The sequence below is a fragment of the Motacilla alba genome, chromosome 12, assembly GCF_015832195.1.
Source record: "Motacilla alba alba isolate MOTALB_02 chromosome 12, Motacilla_alba_V1.0_pri, whole genome shotgun sequence".
NCBI classification, from domain to species: domain Eukaryota; kingdom Metazoa; phylum Chordata; class Aves; order Passeriformes; family Motacillidae; genus Motacilla; species Motacilla alba.
The window spans coordinates 11,337,129-11,355,217 of NC_052027.1; the positions used below are offsets into that span (position 1 = coordinate 11,337,129).

The following is an 18,089-nucleotide window of genomic DNA, read 5'->3' on the forward strand; positions in this document are numbered from 1 at the left end:
GAGCCTGCCTAGCAGCACATCCCAGCAAGAACCGGCCTATGCTTGGATCTAGTGAGACCTCAGAGTGCCCTGACCCAGGCTTCTCAGTAACAGAAACAAGGTGCCACAGGGATGGAGGGAGAAAAAGAGTTAAAATCTCTCTCAGAAGGAATGTCAGATTTCATCTCATATGGGCCAATGACATCATTGGATTTGCAGTGTTAGTAGTTTCAAAACCTCAAAATTCCTCCTTCCCTGCCAGGAATAAATCAGTTCCCATCACCTGAACTGTTCCTGCCATGGGGCTGTGGAGGATATAGGGTTATGGTTGTTAGAGCTGTAAGGCTCACGCTCACCAGAAGCCTTTCCCCTCATGGGAAAGGCACAGCTGCAGGCTGGATGGGCGGGAGTCCATGGAGGAGTCAGAGGCAGCTGAGGGACAGCTGCAACTGAGGTTGTGATTGGCTGAAGGAACGCACGGACAGTGAATGAGCAGGAAGCTCATTGGCTGAAGGACACACGGAGAGCGTATGAGCAGGAAGCTGATTGGATGGTAGGGCGTACGGACATCAGCACTGCAGCTGAGCCAGCCAATGGGTGCCTTCTTTCTGTTAAGTTCTGTTAGGTCTCGGTTTAGTTTCAGTTACACCAGGTTAAAATTAAAGATATAAAAAGGGGCTGATTTTTACAATAAAGTAATCTCCTTCAGATGCACAAGAGGGTCTGTGTCACTTTGTTCCCCGCTGCTACAAAGGGTGCCCGAACAGGGACCTATAAAGGCGGTGCAGGGTGTGCAGTCCCCTCTGGTGGCAGCTCTCACTAGGTTATGGAACCAGCCGGAAAGGATCCGGGGAAGGATTCAAGAAGAGGATCTGGGAAGAGTTTGGGAAGGAACTTGGGAATTTAAAGTGTGCAAACCTCACCGGGAGGTTGAGTAGACCAGTGGGAGAAAATGTGGGAGGTGGAATATCCCAGGAACAAAGCAGGAGCATGGGCCAAGTCAGACAGCTCCTACATCAACAGTCCATTAACATGGCTGATGTGAAACTAAGCACTGTGCTGGACTAGGTGTCTAATCAAGTTAAAGGTTTTCTCTTTAGTGGGCCCCTTTGATTAGAAGCCTGGCAAACAGTAGGCCAGAGACTTCTTGATATCGCCAGGGATGGTGATGCCAAAGTTTATGGGCACCTGGCTCCATGGGGGACAATAATGGCGGCCATTAAAGGAAGTCATGTGAATGTCAGCCACTCTGTGGCTTCGTAAGTTAATTCCACTGAATCCTCAGTGCCACCAGAACCTGTATACGACCCCAAGACTGACCCAAACCCCATAGAATTGCCTTACCCTGAGATCAACCCAGGCTCCGTGGGCCTGCCTCACCCAGATAAAAATCCCTGCTTGTCAGGACCCCTCAGCGCAGAATTCCCACATCGCGAGCGGGCAGTGGACTCATTTCTTGCCCAAGATGGTGATGCACTACTTCAGTATTGGCACAAATGCTGGAAAGCCGCCATGAAGGAGGGCGACTTGATGGTCATTATGGCCTGCCCAGTAATATAGGTGCTAAACCAACAGGCAGAGTACCCAGAGCTAGATTATAAAGTAATTAAAGAACTGAGAGCAATAATAAAACAAAGCAGCTTATCCTCCCTTCACGCCCTAAGCTACCTGGAACCCATCCGCACTGTGTACGTCCTTATATCCCATGACTGGAAGAGCACAATGAGAACTATTCTAACAGCAACACAGTTTGTAGTCTGGCTCACCGATTATGGAGAGCTGTGTACAGCCCAGGCTGGGGGACAGCGCTGCAGGACAGCAATCCACCAGTCACCATGGTGCAGCTGACCTTGCAGCTGACTGCCGTTGTGCAGAGAGGGTGCCTTTGCAGTCCCTGCAGCCCAGGCAGGCTACCCGTGTGATGAATATGATATCATCACTCGCCTAGCCCTGCAGGCCCTGTGGTGACTCCCGGGGACGGGTATCGATTCTAACCTGTCTTTTAACCCTGCTAAGATCTCACAGGGTCCAGTGGAGTAGTTCGTGCAGCTCCTGGACAGACTGCAAGCCATACTCTCCTGACAGGTGGACAATGATGAGGGCAGGGTTATCCTGTTGTGGCAGCTTGCTTTTACTAACACAAATGAAAATTGTAGAAGAGCACTGCTCGCTGTTCATAGCCCACACACTTGTAACATAGCAGATATGGTTAGAGCATGCCAAAATGTGGGAACTACTGCTTATAACACTAACTTTCTGGCACGGCTTTAGCCACACATTTCTGGATTCCAGACACATGGGTGGGGGTCAGGGCAGGCCCAGCCCTGGGATGGGGATCGGGGTGAGTGGGGGTCGGGACGGTCCTGGCAGCCACATTGGCAGTGCTCAGCTCATTGCAGGTGGCCCGCAGCGCCAGGAGTTTGTAACTTCCTGTAGCAATGGGGTGTTTCTCACAGTACCAGAGTTACCCACTCTCTCACAAGGCAAATTTGTATCACTATAATTATTCTATACATTTTACTGTGTTTGTTGTCCTGGCTGCAAGGGGCCCCACAGAAGGGATGACAGGCGCTGCCTTTGTATTTAAAAACAAAAAGGGTGGGAGTTGAGGCGCCCTCAGGAGCTGAAGCCTTATATGTCCTTAATTTTTTAAATCATGATGAGACGGGACAAACTGTGAAAGGCAGCATTCTTTTGACATGAAGGCTCATCTGGGACCTTCTGGTGATCGTAAAGGATTTACTGACTGTAAAATGGCAAGGACACTGGACTTGTTGACATGGGGAAGAGGCTATGTCTGCATGTCCACAGGCCATCGTGGGAAGTGGATTCCGTCACTACTGTGTTATAAGCACGTTACAGGTTTTGAAAAGTTGTTATAGTTATTATTGTTGTCACGGTTATTAATGTCTTAGGACTTGTTCAGGTTTCTTACTCGTTGGTTTTTGTTGCTAATAAAAAGAGAGGGGGGAGCTGTAGGAAATGGGGTTACAATTGCTAGAGCTGTAAGGCTCATGGTCACCGCAAGGCCCCATGGAAAGGCACAGCTACAGGCTGGATGGGCGGGAGCGGGCTGAGGGGTGAGAGCCACTTGAGTGACAGCTGCAACTGAGATTGTGATTGGCTGAAGGAACCCGCAGACAGTGTATGAGCAGGAAGCTGATTGGCTGGAGGAACATGCTGACAGCCTATTATCAGGAACCTGATTGGCTGGAGGAGTGCGCGGACAGTGTAGGAGCGGGAAGCTCATTGGCTCGAGGAGTGCGCGGACAGTGTATGAGCAGGAAGCTGATTGGATGGTAGGACGCGTGGATAGTGTATGAGCAGGAAGCTGATTGGATGGTAGGACGCGTGGACAGCAGCACTGCAGCTGGGCCAGCCAATGGGCGCCTTCTTTCTGCTAATTTCTGTTAGGTCTCAGCTTGGTTTCAGTTACGTCAGGTCAAAATTAAAGGTATAAAAAGGGACCAAATGTTACAATAAAGCAATCTCCTTTGGATGCATAAGAGGGTCTGTGTCGCTTTGTTCCCCACTGCTACAGTGATCCTGAGAGAACGAGAGGGCTGAGCAGGGAGGGTTCTTTCAATGACTTTAATACAAGGCGACCCCATCATCTGGCAAATCTTTTAGAACTCCCTAAGCTATTTAAGGCTGAAGTTTCACCTTTAAAAGTGATGAGGACACTTCAGTTCCTGCATTGCAAGCTGAAGCAGGAGCTGGGCTTTTAACTTAATTAGATGTCTCTGAAAGCCTGAAAATCCTAATTCTCTAAGTAACTGGCAACTGCCTTAATATGGAAAACTTCCAGAAAGGTACCCTGGCTGCTGGTAGCTACAGTGATTCTTGAAACACATCTATGCACTAAATGTATCATTGTTACAGAGAACCATCTTTTAGTGACACTTACCTGTATGCCTATATGAACATAAATATCCTAAAATAATTGGTTGTTCTCCAATTCTAATTGGAGATTCTTAATGTTCTGCCACAAGTCTGTATATTTTATCTGGACAGAATGGATGAAATTAATTCAAGAAATTGTATCTGAATCAAAGCAAGAAAGTAAGCATTCCCTGAAACTGTGAGTGGCCTTTTCAGCACAGATCTCCAGCCACAGATTAGAGATGCTTCCCAGTCTGACCACCAATAACTATCATTTGAATTGGCTTTTGCAACCAGCTGGGCACCTAACTGATCTTGATTTAGTCTGTGGATTTCATCACAATTTGTCACATATGACCATATCAGTAGTCTTAAGACAAAGTATCTAATTTATCCCCTATTATCCCTGAAAAAAATGAAGAAAATTAGCTTGGATTGACACAATTTGTTCTTGATAAATAGGCGCCATAACTGCTTTTATCACCTTGTTACCCTCTAAATCCTTATAATTCAATCACATAATAATTTCTTCTGGCATCATTCCAGGTGTCAGAATTAAGAGAATGATTCCTATTATCCTATAGATACAGGAACATCTATAATTCATTGGAAGCTTCCTTTATATATCTTATTATACCTGTTCCTTGTATCAAGATTAGCATTATTATTTGCCCTTTTTGAGCACTGTGGGATCTTTTTCACAGTTTAAAATCTTGATTTTAAATGCCAGCACAGCCTTCATAATTGAACTCTGAGATTATAACATTATTATCATCTGGGTGCTGATTTCTGCCTCACTGTGGCTGTCAGCCAAATGTCATAATGCATACAATTAACAGATTTGCTTCTCAGCTTACTGATAACAAAGGAAGCACAAATAATTAATGGGCAGAGGCACTGGTTCTTTGATGTGATTGAACTCTGATCCTTTCAGCACCTGAAGGGAGGCCAGCTGAAGGCAGGGCAGCCTCATTAAGGCAAAGAAAAAGAAAAAAAAAAAGCAGAGGGAGAAGAGGAGGATGCAGGAGGTGCCCCCCACGCTGGGTGCTGTGACCTCTGCTGGGCCAGGTCCTGCAGCTCCCACCCTCCCACCATGACATGGAAACAGGAGATTCCTCTGGAAAAGATAAAAAAAATCTATGTCCCAGACAAAAAATACAGACAAAATAATGTCTCTTATTACAGGGTAGCTTTTTTTGCCCCCCAGAGGTTGAGGGACATTCCTGATGAGCTTCTTCCATCTGGTTTAAGTCCCTTTGCACTGGGGCAGTTCAAAGAGCCTGCAGTGTAACTGAGAATTGAGGACAGCATTTATTTATAGTTTGATAGCCTCATAAAAGCTGGAGAGCTGAGCTCACAGCAGTGTGCTTATTTATGTTTTAAACTGCTCATGCAGCACGCTACTGCCTCGCAAAGTGTATGCTGGAGCTCCTGCATACCATTATATATGGCTCTTCATAAGGTTCATGGCACAAAAGGGGAAAAAAAAGATGAAATTAGACTAACTAAATGGTTGATATAAAAATTAAAGTAGCAGAGAGAACTGGAGAAAAATTAATAGCCCAGCTCTCAAATAAAGAAACATCCAGTGGAGGTTTGCACCTGAATCCATTTTCAACAGTAGAAGAAAAAAGTATCCCAAAATTCTGAATGAGGCATTAGCTCTGATTTCAGCTCCTGGTGACATTATAAAGAATTTGAACCTTGCACTGGAAGTTTTATAATGACAATTCAGCCTCTGACAAAATCTCAGAGCAGTGTCTCACTGCAAATTATATTTGTATCACACTTATCCTCTCTTTTACTGTCAACTTACCATCTTTTTCCCTCTGTAACCCAGAGGGAAATCAAAGCAACACTGTTTCATTATTGCCCTTTAATAGTCTTTCCAGTGATATAAAGGAGAATATTAATATCCTTCCAATGACCTCACCTAAACACTGCTAAAAGCCAGGAGGAAAGTGACAAGTTTGCACCTAAAGCACAGGGATGAATTTCTGAAGTTAATGAAAGGATTTCACCCCTGGGTTTTAATCCTGTTTTCTTTTTAACCTTTTAGCTTCAGTTTCCTCAGCTGTAGAATGGAGAAAGCAGACTCACATGCAAGTCAACAGCATGATTTTGTTGAGTACAGTTCTGTCAGGAGCTGGCTGTGCTGCCAAAACACAGAGATAAGGAAGGTGTGTTCTGGCAAGAAAAAGGGAATATTGTCCTCTTGCAAGAGTGAGGCAGCCACACTCTGCCTGCAGCTCTGCCTGGGGAAGCAGTGCAGCTCTGCAGAGCTTAGTGAGCTGGGTGAAGACAGCTTGGAGGGCTGCAGTGCTCCTCCTGGAAGGCGCAGGCTCTTTGCCCAGGATGAGGTGATGGTGGGTATGGAGCAGGTCCAGGAGAAGGGGCCCAGCCCATCTCCTGCTGCTGGGCTGTGGGCAGTCCTGCTGCTGCTCCTGGGGAGGGCGTCCAGAGCAGAGCCAGCAGCTTTGGGGTGGCAGAGGAGACCACCTGCCCTGGGTGCAGATGGACACTGCCCTTCATTGCCTGGGCAGTGGCTGTGGGACTTGTCCATCAGATTATTAATGCCTCAAGTAGCACACTAATGGCATGAGCTGTGTTTTTCCTCAACATTCCTGTTGCTGAGGCCCTACAGATGAAAGAGCAGAAGAGATGGCTGCCAGACTGTTGTGCCAGATGTGCTGATTGCTGGCATGAACACTTTAAAATTCACAAATCTAATGAACAGTGTAATCACTGATGAAGTGTTGCTCTTAAGAAAGCTAAATTAACAGTGAAAGAAAACTTAAAGGTGACCAGCAAAGGAAATGAAATCACAACTCAGTTCTACAGGCAGCTTCTTCCTGATCTGTACAAAAGTCTGGGGGAAATGACAGGGATTAATTATCTCACTTGTTCTTTACATTAAAAATACACATTTTGACCATTATGGAAAAGCTGGGGGATGCATGAAGTTTTGACATCATAAAAGAGAAAGGAGAGAAGTTGATAATTTTGGAGGAAAAGTCATGATTAGTCAGAAGGTGAAACAGGATTGGGGCTTGTTGGTGCTTACTAAGGATTTCAGCTGGAGATGAACAGCCTGGTTCAGGGCACTACAGCTCATCTTCTTTAAGAGGTCTGTGCTTATGGTCTTTGAGATGGGAAGCATAACTTCTGAGATATAGGGAGCTTCCTTTATCAAAACGCAGTGAAGATCAAATATCACAAAATTATGAAATAGCACAAGGGGAAAACAATAAATGGTCTAATTATAATGTAGGATTAAAAAAAAAAGAACATTTCTTATCTCATTAAAGGCTTCTACTGACTGTAAAGACTGCTCCAGAGGTAGTCAATACAGGATTAAGACCCATGTTTTCTCAAATGTAGTATTTAATTTCAAAGGAGACAGAAAAAAAATCTTGATTTTGAAACACCATCTCTGTCTTTTTTATACTAAACTTGCTGTTTTGATTGAATTTTAGAGATATCACAAGAAGAGCTCAGAGCCTGGCCCACATCCAGATGTTAATGTTTAGTCTTCCAAATTCATTTTTTTAAATCTGGTAATAACCCAGTTTCATTTCTTAGATTTGTTGCTTCTGGTTCCATATTTAGAATATGGAAATACTCAATCAAATCAAGGAAATGCCAATCTTCAAGCATGCTTGGCTTTTAAATTAGCACTCAAAGTGAGGCATCTACCTAACTGTAGAATGAGGACTAGTTCCAAAAACAACTGAACAGCTAAAAGAGTGGGTTTGAGTTTGGTGATATAGCTGTAAGTTTCCTTTCCACCTGGGAAATAACTGTAATATTTTTAAAGATCTATCTATCTAAATCTGTAGAAAAATCTGGACTGTTTGCAAAAATACCTTTAGAGGAATTTCAAAGAATTTCATATATTCATTTTTTTATGTTGATGCATGTTTCTTTAATGAAAGTAAGACTTCTCTTTGTGCTGCCAGGATTTAAGAAAACCAATTCAATCAGTGATACAAGCCCTTGATCCTGCAAGTATTTAAGCTGCTGAGGAATGCTACTCCTTTGAACAGTCTCACTAAGCACTTTGTACCATGTTTACAATTTGTTTCAAACATGGTTATACCACAGCTTTAGGACTTGTTCGTGTACTGGTGACTCATGACATGAGTCCTTAATGCATTTCTAAAACAGAACTGTCTCATTACCATATTACAGTCAAAAACTGTGATAAGGACTGGTATCCCTCAAGTGATGGTAAATGTCATTCTCCCACTGAAATTCTACACCTGTACCTCACATTCTGCAGAAAGACAGAGATTCACTAAAGGATCTGCCTTCAAAAAAAAAAAAAAAAAAGAAAAAAACCCTCAAAAACCAAACAGAAATGAGACCACGAATTTCCCTTTTCTCCCCCCATAAATAAAACTGGAGGGAGCATGTTAATAATTACAATTAAATTTAAAATGTCCCTTGAGCTTACAGTGAGTGGAACCAAAACTGTGACTCTGCAGCACATAAACATCCTGCTGAGAAGAAGGAGGACATTTTGAAGGCTGGCCTCTATTTACTGAATTTATTTACTCTATTTACTTTACTTATTCCAAAGGAATCTGGTAGCAACTCTGTAGAAACCAGTGACCTATGCTTTGGTGTGAGAGAGAAAAGAATCTGTCCAGTTGGACCAAGCTGCTTCCTGCAACTTCAGTACCAGTCTTTGGGGGTAAAAGCTGCCTCTACCCACAACACTGTGTTGACTCTCTCAGCTCAGTTTTTATAGGCTCTGTGTCAGGATCAGGGAAAAGAGGGAAAAGGCAGGTGGAAAAGGCTGCTTTGAAGGGAAGTCTGTAATTGTCTTCAAATAATCACAGAATTGGGGGGTAGGTATTGAATACTGAAGGTCATTTGAAGTGTTGATTTTTCTTATATTTTGTCTTAGAGGCCTTGAACCTGAGGCCTCACCATAATTTTGCACGATTTTTAGACATGATTCATATCACACCATACAGATTATTAACTTTAGGTAATTACAGCAATATTCATTTGCCCAATAGTTTGTTCTTATCAGACAGTATTGTGCTTCTACCCCTAGAAACATTCCCAATGAAGACTTTTAGTTCTGAGGATATTTAAAGAGAGGAAGTTTGGAGACCCACCATGGATCACAAGGCTGAGGAGAAGAGAAAGCAGCGCCACAGCTTGACTCTATTGGAGCAAGTAAAGAGCATGAGGGAATCAACACAGATAATCGATGTGGTGCTGGTCGCAGAAGGGGAGAAGTTCCCCTGCCATAAGGTGGTGCTGGCTGCCTTCAGCGCCTATTTCAGAGCCATGTTCACGTGTGGCCTGGCAGAGTGCACGCAGAGGGAGGTGGTGCTGCACGACATCTCTGCCAAGAGCGTGTCCGTGATCCTGCACTACGTGTACAGCGCCGAGCTGCGCCTCACCAGCCTCAACGTGCAGACTGTCGCCCTCGCTGCCTACTTCATGCAGATGGAAGAGGTTTGCAACATGTGTCAGAAGTACATGATGGACCATATGGATGCTTCCAACTGCGTGGGCATCTATTACTTTGCAAACCACATCGGGGCAGATGATTTATGTGACCAAGCGAGGAAATACATGTATCAGCATTTTGCTGAGGTGAGCTTGCAGGAAGAAATACTAGAGATTGAATTCCAGCAGCTGCTGACTCTCATCAAATCAGATGATCTGAACATTTCCAGGGAGGAGAGCATTCTGGACCTCGTCATTAGATGGGTCAAGCACAGCAGAGAGTCACGTTCAGAACACCTTGTTGAGCTCCTCAAGCAAGTGAGACTGGTACTTGTCAGCCCCTCTTTCCTTGTGGAAGCCCGGAAGAGGAACACAATTATTCTGTGCAATTCAGAATGCAATGATATGTTCGAGGAAGCACTGAAAACCATCCAACTGTCCAGGCACCCTTCCCTCAGCCTGCGATACGGCATGGAGACTACGGATCTCCTGCTCTGCATCGGCAACAACTCCCTCGGCATCAGGTCCAGGCATGGCAGCTATGCAGATGCCAGCTTTTGTTATGCCCCTGCGACAGGAAAGACGTACTTCATTTCCTCCCCGAAGTATGGAGAGGGCTTGGGATGTGTTTGCACTGGTGTTGTCACTGAGAAAAATGATATCATTGTGGCAGGCGAGGCAAGCGCCGTCAAAATGTCTAGACAAAGGACCAGGAACATTGAAATTTATAGGTGTGTACCCTCTGTCAGAAATCCCCTAATTAGTTAAAAATTTTAAATAATGTCCCTGGGGACAAAAAAGAAAAAAAGACCATTGCACAAAGCATTTTTTACTTGATTTTTTTTTCTTAGAGATTTTGACTACTTTAATCAATTTGTTACAACCTACTTTCACAGCTCTGATTTATATACATACAACCAAATTCTCCTGAAAGAATGAGGAGTTACTCTTGTAGTATCTCTGAGTAAATGAGCTCAATTAGATCAATGCATGTCGATTTTATATTCTCTTTACCCAAATCTCAGTATTTTCCTTGACTATTTCTTTTCTAGGTCATTAGCAGGGGGAAATGAGCCAAGTGATGATCCAATGAGCCCAGTAACACAGAGAAAACATGCTTCTCTGTTGATGTTGATGATAATGCTTCATAGATTAAATATAATGATTGATAGATCAAAAACCTCATTCTGTTTTTACTCATATCCTTTTGAGATGCACGCATTTAAAGAAAACCACACATTTCCTGGATTAAAGATCAAATTTTAAAATGGTGACAGCATTTTCAAATGCAAAGGCCTAAATTTGAGGAAATAAATTCATAGTGAGGCAGGTGAAGTGCCTTTCTTTTCAGCAGGGTTGAGTTCTCACTGCTCCCATTAGTTTCAGCAGAAACTGTGATTGAGCAGCACATGCAGAAATAAGCGTCTTCTTATCTTAATTAGGGTAAAATACCTTTGAAAGGACACCTAGGATTCCTCATAGTAAACATGCTTGATCTTGCAAACATTGAGCTCGATTTTATAACTTCTCTGTGAAGGAGAGAGCTCCTCTTTTCATTGTACTGAGTAAACACTGACAATTAAAGGGGGTAACATTTCCAAACAGGCTGATGGGACCTGGGTGAACCAGGGCATTCACAGCTCTGGGTTTTCCTACAGATACCACCAGCGAGGAAACCACTTTTGGCACAGTCTGTGCACCACTCAGCTCCGTGAGCTCTACGCACTGGGCACTGCCCACAACGACCTCTATGTAATAGGAGGGCAAATGAAAGTGAAAAATCAGTATCTGGTCACAAACTGTGTGGAGAAGTATTCCATGGAGCAAGGCACCTGGAGAAGCACGGCACCCCTGCCAGTACCGCTGGCCTGCCACGTGGTGGTGACAGTGAAGGACAAGCTGTACGTGCTGGGTGGATGGACACCACAGGTTGAGCATTGTGCCCATTTACTTTGTTTGCTTTGTGCACTAACAGGAACTGTTGTGTAATTTTACAGTGCTTCTTGCATGGGAAAATGCATCAGTGATAACAGAAGAATAAGTTGCTCACATTCCTCTGATTAAACATATTCTGGGTAGGAAAACCAAACATGGTGAAGAAGAATAACATCCTTCTATGCCATCCTCACTGTAAATACCAACTTCAGGAAGGGCAGTTTTTATTCATAGAGATGTGGACAGTGGGCAAGAGTTTAAAATACATCTCCTTTGTCATTATAGGTTCCATCCTTTCTATTCCTTATTTACCATCCTCTTAGTTTTTCTATGTATAATAAATAATGGCATTTAATCGTACAGGGACCCTAACTATGCCCTGTCTTCAAAAAGTGTGTACACAAGGACACTTCAGGGACAGATTTCTACATGACATTTAAAGTTCACCTTGATTTCTCAGGAAGCTTTCTTGGTTAACTGAAGTTAATTCATTTCATTTTCATTACATTACATTTTAAATGAAAAGTCAAAGCATTTTCTGGGAAACAGAGTCCTTTAACCAATCCATTTCTTTATTTCTGTTGCACTGCTTGGCCATGTAAAGTTTTTACAGGGATTTTCAACAGGGCCACAGATACATGTTCAGTAATACAGAGACTATACAGAGCTATGCTACAAGGAAGATGGATGTCAAGGGCAGTGCTCACTTTCTCCAGTTGCTCCCAGTGCAAAATATCCTTTTTTAAGAGTATAGCCCACTTTTATTTACTGCTTGGTGAATTTCAAATTTGAGTGCTCAGGAAAAAGCCCCACATTCACTTGACAATGAAGTGGAGCATCTGTAATCTTGGTTGCAATAAGTTCAGACTGTCATCACAACCCAATGGTTTCTGTCCCCTTGAGATAAATTACTGTTCAAAGTATTTAAAAGTGAGATGCATTCAGCTAACAAGTCTTCCACCTCTTTGACTATTTTGAGTGCGGGAGTCCCTAAGGAGGCAACAGAAAGATCAGAGAGTATTTCTGATATCCTTGCACAGTTGTTTCTGTATCTCATATGTAAAGAACTAAAATATGAAAACACTTAATGCAGAAACAATCTGTCTGTAAAAAAGACTTGAACTGAAAGATCTGTCATATAACAAAGATAGATGTTGAAGTCAGACAACCAGCTTTGTTAAGCTTTTTTCCAGAACAGATTGTGAGAGGGAAGAGTGGCTTAGAAGCACAAGTCAGGAATATTGAGCCAAGAATAATTTTTTTAAAACCCACCTAAAGTGGATACCTGCCTTCCAGTACTTTCAGTAACAATGCATGGGTGTCTGAGTTTATATAGAAATAGGTTTGAGATGAGTAGACTAACAGCAATTGATCAAAACCCACAGCTGTGTAAGATTCTGGTGTACCTGCACAGACCAGAATAAATTAGCTAAAGTACTCAAAAAAGTGCTTCAAGACCAGCACTACAGTCTGCTGAATTTTTCTGGTACCATCTATCTTCCCCCTGTCAGATGCAGTGATTGCATATGTGGGGTTACCACAGCTGCACTGGGAAAGCAAATGAGCTGGCCAAGCCAGGGGCTGTCCCTGAGCTGAAGCAGCACTGAATGTTCTGTCAATCCTGAGCAAACACCAACAACAGCATTGACAGAGTGCCCTAAATGCCTGTGTCCATTACAGGACAGAGAAAAATGCCCTTCCCACTCAGGCTTTGTAATTGAAATAAGACAAGACAAAGTCAAGCCAGGACATAAAATAACAGCTTAGGAGGGCAAGGACTCACTCATAGCAGCGCTGCTCTGCTCAGCACCGGGCTGGCCCCTGATGCCAGCACAATTAAAATCCAGAGTGACTCCAGCCTTGCTAACTGGGGGCTGTTAAAATGGCAGAAAGTATTTGGTGAGGCTGAGAGCAAGATTTCAGACCCCTGAGACACAGAGAAGGGCTGCTGGAAGTTATGTTTTCTGTACACAGAAAGAACAGGGTGCACTCCAAGGAGAACGTTACCACAAAAATGAGGTTGGATGTGAATTTACAGCATGTCAAGTGGTGTCTTCTCTGAAGTACATGTTTAGTCTGTGCTGAAAATACTCAGCTTTCAAATACCCCTCTTTCAGTGAATAAATTAGCGTTTCACACTTACCACGGAGAAAGAACATGCCCCGGGCACTTACAGGGAATAACCAAGGGGCTTTATATTTACTCTCTAGTTTGCCTCCTACTGTCTTGTCCACGACATTAGTGTTGGAAAGGTCTTTTGGGAAAGAAAAGTAACAAGGAAACAAGGACACATGTAACGCCATCACAAGTAAGCAAAGTATTTCTCTCCTTCTCACTGTCTCTATGTGAAAACTTTCCTCCCAAAATATTTCAGAATCCTCCCTCCACATCCCACTTCTAACATTCAAGGGTGTCATACCCAGAAAACAGCATCTGAATTCCCTGCATTGTATAAGACAGGCAGAGAAGGGGGAAGAAGATTAGAGAGAACAAGAGGAGTAGGAGTGAGTATAAAAAGTGTTATGGCAGCAAAGATATAGCGAGGGGGTTAGGAGCTTATTATGAAAACTATTGAAGTTACAGCTGTTGAACAACAACATTACAGTGGTTAGACTGACTAAATAAATATGCAATTTTTTATTAGGATAGGATATATAAATATATATAAATAAATATAAACACACACACACACACACACACACACACACATATATATATATATATATATGTACATATACATATACATATACATGACTGAGAAAGGCCAGCAAAGTACCTGACTGAGACTCATGGTACAGTCTGAGTAACAGTGGAAAGAGATTTCAACATTTATCAGGAAAAAAAAGACAGACTGGTTTTCCCTCATTATTATTAGGACTGTACAGCAGCCTTGTGGAAGGGGGTATGTTCTTCCAGAGCTGGGAACCTTAACCCTAATCCTGAATGTATTGTTAGGACCCAAATCCTTGGCTTTACTGCTGCAGGATATAGATATCCACTTATTCCTTTCCTTCTCCAGCAGAGTCTCAGCCACCAGCCATGGGTGCTGGTAAACCCTGGGGAGTACAATCCCCTCCAGCTGTAATTGATGTGTTTGTGCTATTTATCTGCCGAGCTGTCTGCCGTGATTAACTGCCTGCAGGCATGTGTGGAGGGCTCCAAATGTTGTGTTATTACATGGCTGTCATATTTCATGCAGATGGATCTTCCTGACGAGGAGCCGGATCGATTAAGTAACAGAACGTTTCGCTACGACCCGGCCCAAGACAAATGGGTGGAAAGAGCCCCAATGAAGTTCTCCAAGTACCGCTTCAGCACAGCCGTGGTCAATGGGGAGATTTATGTCTTGGGTAAGAGGAAACAGATTTTTAACAGATAGCACCATGACTTTTTCTACTTTCCAGCAATTTGCCTTTGTGAAGTGAAATATCTCACCCTTTGTTACGTACTGTAGGGCAAAGTACCTCATACTAAATGGGGAGTATTTTTCTAAAGTTATTTGTTCCCCACATTATTTCTTACTTCTGTAATTTATGTGGATTAAATTATGTGACTGTGCAGTGTTTTGGATTCATGCAACAAAGATACTTCACTTTTTAAGATACTTTTCTTTGGGGTGTCAGTGTGTGTGACATAAACAATGAATTTTAAAAGGTGAGTAGAGAAGCCTTGAAGCACGATTTCACAGGTGAGCAGTGAAATGCTAAGGAATATATGCAGCATCCTGAAGGAAAGGCATAAGGATAAAAAAAACTTTGATTTCCCAAAATCAACACCATGAGTGTCTCCTGACAAAACTCAGTGAATACCTTTCTTCCACCTACCTCAACAGAGAGCATTTAAAAAAAAAAATCTTTTTGTCAATTTTTCATTGGATCCTTTCAGGTTTTTTTTCAAAACAGTACTTCGACCAAAAGTTTCACAAATTGTGCAAATGAGTTCAGTAATCTCCTATCTACCCCAAAATCTTTTGCCCCGAAATCTTATTGTAGATAGATCTATGACTGGAAAGTTCTTGGGGAAGCAAGGAATAAAGTTCATCCAGTCAATCTACAGGCGAGCTGTGAGTGATTCGTGCCCTTCCATGCTCCCAAGGTCTCCTGGGCAGCTTTAGGTATAACAAAAACAGCAATTCCATCATTACCTCAGGACATTTCAATTCCCTCTGCTTCAAAAAAACAGAAATTTTATCAGCATCTCAAGACTTTTCAATCCCCTCTGCTTCAAACTACTCCTGCTTACAAGCTGAACAAAAATACAGTGTTATCAGCTTAATACACCTCCTATATCAGGGTGTTCTGGCTTTGTCTCGGTTGTTACATACCAGAGATAAAGCATTTTGTTCCTAGCTCATCATACAGAAAGGGAGGTGCGCAGGAAAGGTGTCTTTGAAGCAGAAGAGGAAAGTGGCTTTAATGCTACATTTGTCTTCTTTTAGAGAAACTTCTTTCTCTTAAGTGATTTGAGAGACGCCCATAGGCACAACCAGGAGGAAGGGTGAAAGAAGCTCATATGGAAAAGTGAGTTTTGCAAGCAGAAAGTTGGGTCATTATTGTCAAAGGTTAGTGATAGAGATTGTCAGTGTGCTGTTAAATAATGAGAGTGTTGGCTGCCCAGGTTCAAAGGTGCTTTGAAAACATGGAGACTTTGTGCTTTGTAAAAGGTTAAATACATATAATTATTTATACTGACACTGATGCTCTAATGGGGCAGCAGAAGCAGCTGGAATAGCTGGGAAGAGAACAGCAGCATTCATGTGTCTTGGTAAGAAGTGCTCCCAGATCAAGACCTTGAAGGCTGTGATGACACAGGGAGTCAGGGAGCAAAAAAAAGCAGCTGCCTTGGGATGCATGTGATAAAACAAATTGACAGTCTTCTTCCCAGCAAGCCTGACACTGGCACAGGGAAAAGGAGTGGCTAATGGGGAAAACAGCATCCATTTTCTCCTCTCAAAATCTCACAAATCAAGAAGCACATGTGAGCGATTACAGTAATGAAATGTACAGATTAAACACAAAACACAGCTTTAAATAAAAAAAAATGCCTGTTTAAATGACATTCAGGAAATTTCATGGTCTCATGGACCTTCAGAAGCATTTTGCTAATTAAAAAAAATAAAAAGGCTCGGTTTTGTACCTGTAGCAGTCAGTGCTGCAGTACTCAGGGAGGTGAACACTAGCTTCGATTCTTTCTTGCCTGCTGGCCCATACCAATAATTCTGTGTGTGTGAGAGAGAAAAACTTTGCTACAATCTGATCTGCACATGGATGGTAACAGGGTTTTGCTCTGTCTCCATCATTTTGCTGGTTCACATGCCTTCCCATGGTAGTCTTTATTGGAGCCTATTCCTGAAAGAACCAATGCACTTAGTGCTTAGGTGAACAGTTTGTTGCATTGGACCCTTCACTCTTGCCACTAAGTCTAACTAAACATTCATAAATGCAGTGTTTGTTCTCAGTTTTAACAGTGTAAACCTGGGGTAATTTCACTGTAGTGGACAAACTTGCTTGTGATTTATACCAAGGGTACCTAAGCTCACATGCTGCTCCAAGCAGCAGATTTTTGAGAAAGATTGGGCTATTTTTACCATCACATTTCTGAGCCTGCCTCCCTTCTGATGCTCTGCCCACCCAAGGTGTAACCGCAGCAAGTGTGGACACAGATCAGTTACCATCAGGTAGCAGGAATATCAGTTGCAGAGAAGACATTTTGACTGAGGTCTGGGCTGCTTTCACAACCTCCCCATTGCCATTTTTTCATAAACCTTGTAAAAACTTCAATGTTCATAAATCTGCAAAATTTAGTTGAAACTGGCCAACAGGCACAAAAGCTATGTAAGGTATAGAAAATAATGTAAATGTAGATAGAGACCACATGTATAATAGAATAAGTCTTGTTTTCTTGGGAAGTTAAATAATCTTACAAGTAATTTTTTAATTGAAATAAAATTCTGAGCCAAAAGTGATTGGTCAACACATTCTGCCTTTGAATATGCTGGTTTAAATCCACCTGCAAGAGAATGGGTGGAAAGAGAGATTTATCTGTTAAAATTAAGAAGACAACATGCTTGCTATATGTTAGTCATCAGTCTGAAAACTCTGTGGAGAGATTAAAGCATTTTCCAAGACCTCTCAAAGTGATGAAGCAATTTCCAAATGAACTCTGGCTGGAAACAGTGATACAGACATGATCCTGGCATCTTACTCTGCAGACACCGCAGGAGGCCTCAGCTCCAGCTGTAAACTCACACTCACCAGCTGTAATTAAACCTCACCAATTGTAATTGAACCTCACACAGAAAAGCTTCATTCCATGGTTTATCTGTGGTGATAGGTTCATGTTACCTCGTGAGTTCTCAGGCTGCTGGCTGTGAGGTGGGTCCAGCTCCCCTTCGGACACAATTGCGATGGTAACTCCAGCTGGGGGAACGGGCAGCTCATGGCATTGAGAGGAAGAGAAAGTGCTCCTAATCTGGCTGATGTGGCACTTGGTCATGGAGATGATGTTCAGGAGAGAATGGGGATGGAAAGAATAGGGGTTGACAGTGACTGAGCAAAGAGTAGCAACTGTCATGAAGGCGGTAAAACCACTGCAGGCTCCCCAAAGCTGTGGATCCCTTGGACATCACCCTGCTTCATGAGTGTCAGGCACTCTGGGAGTCTAGAAAGATGCTGTCAAGGGTGATTTGTGCAAAAAGACACATTCTGAAGAGCATCATTGTAGGCACACAGTTTGTGGTGATTGGGAGTGGGGCTGGGCCAGCCTCATCCCCAGTGGGCACAGCTGTGAGCAGCAGGTGAGCAGCACTGACAGCAATGAGCCAT

At 42.9% G+C, this 18,089-nt stretch overlaps 2 protein-coding genes across 3 annotated transcripts in view; one reads left to right on the forward strand and one right to left on the reverse strand.

Moving 5' to 3' along the window:
• Positions 1-18,089, reverse strand: part of MGLL (monoglyceride lipase) — a 104,446-nt gene that overhangs the window by 79,441 nt on the left and 6,916 nt on the right. The gene's annotated exons all lie outside the window — the stretch shown is intronic.
• KBTBD12 (kelch repeat and BTB domain containing 12) overlaps positions 1-18,089 on the forward strand; it is a 47,938-nt gene that overhangs the window by 7,898 nt on the left and 21,951 nt on the right. Inside the window, exons 2-4 of the mRNA XM_038149367.1 lie at positions 8,927-10,061; positions 10,989-11,259; positions 14,465-14,615. Coding sequence (XP_038005295.1) covers positions 8,992-10,061; positions 10,989-11,259; positions 14,465-14,615 — 1,492 coding nt within the window. The 5' untranslated portion in view covers positions 8,927-8,991. The remainder of the gene's footprint in view (positions 1-8,926; positions 10,062-10,988; positions 11,260-14,464; positions 14,616-18,089) is intronic.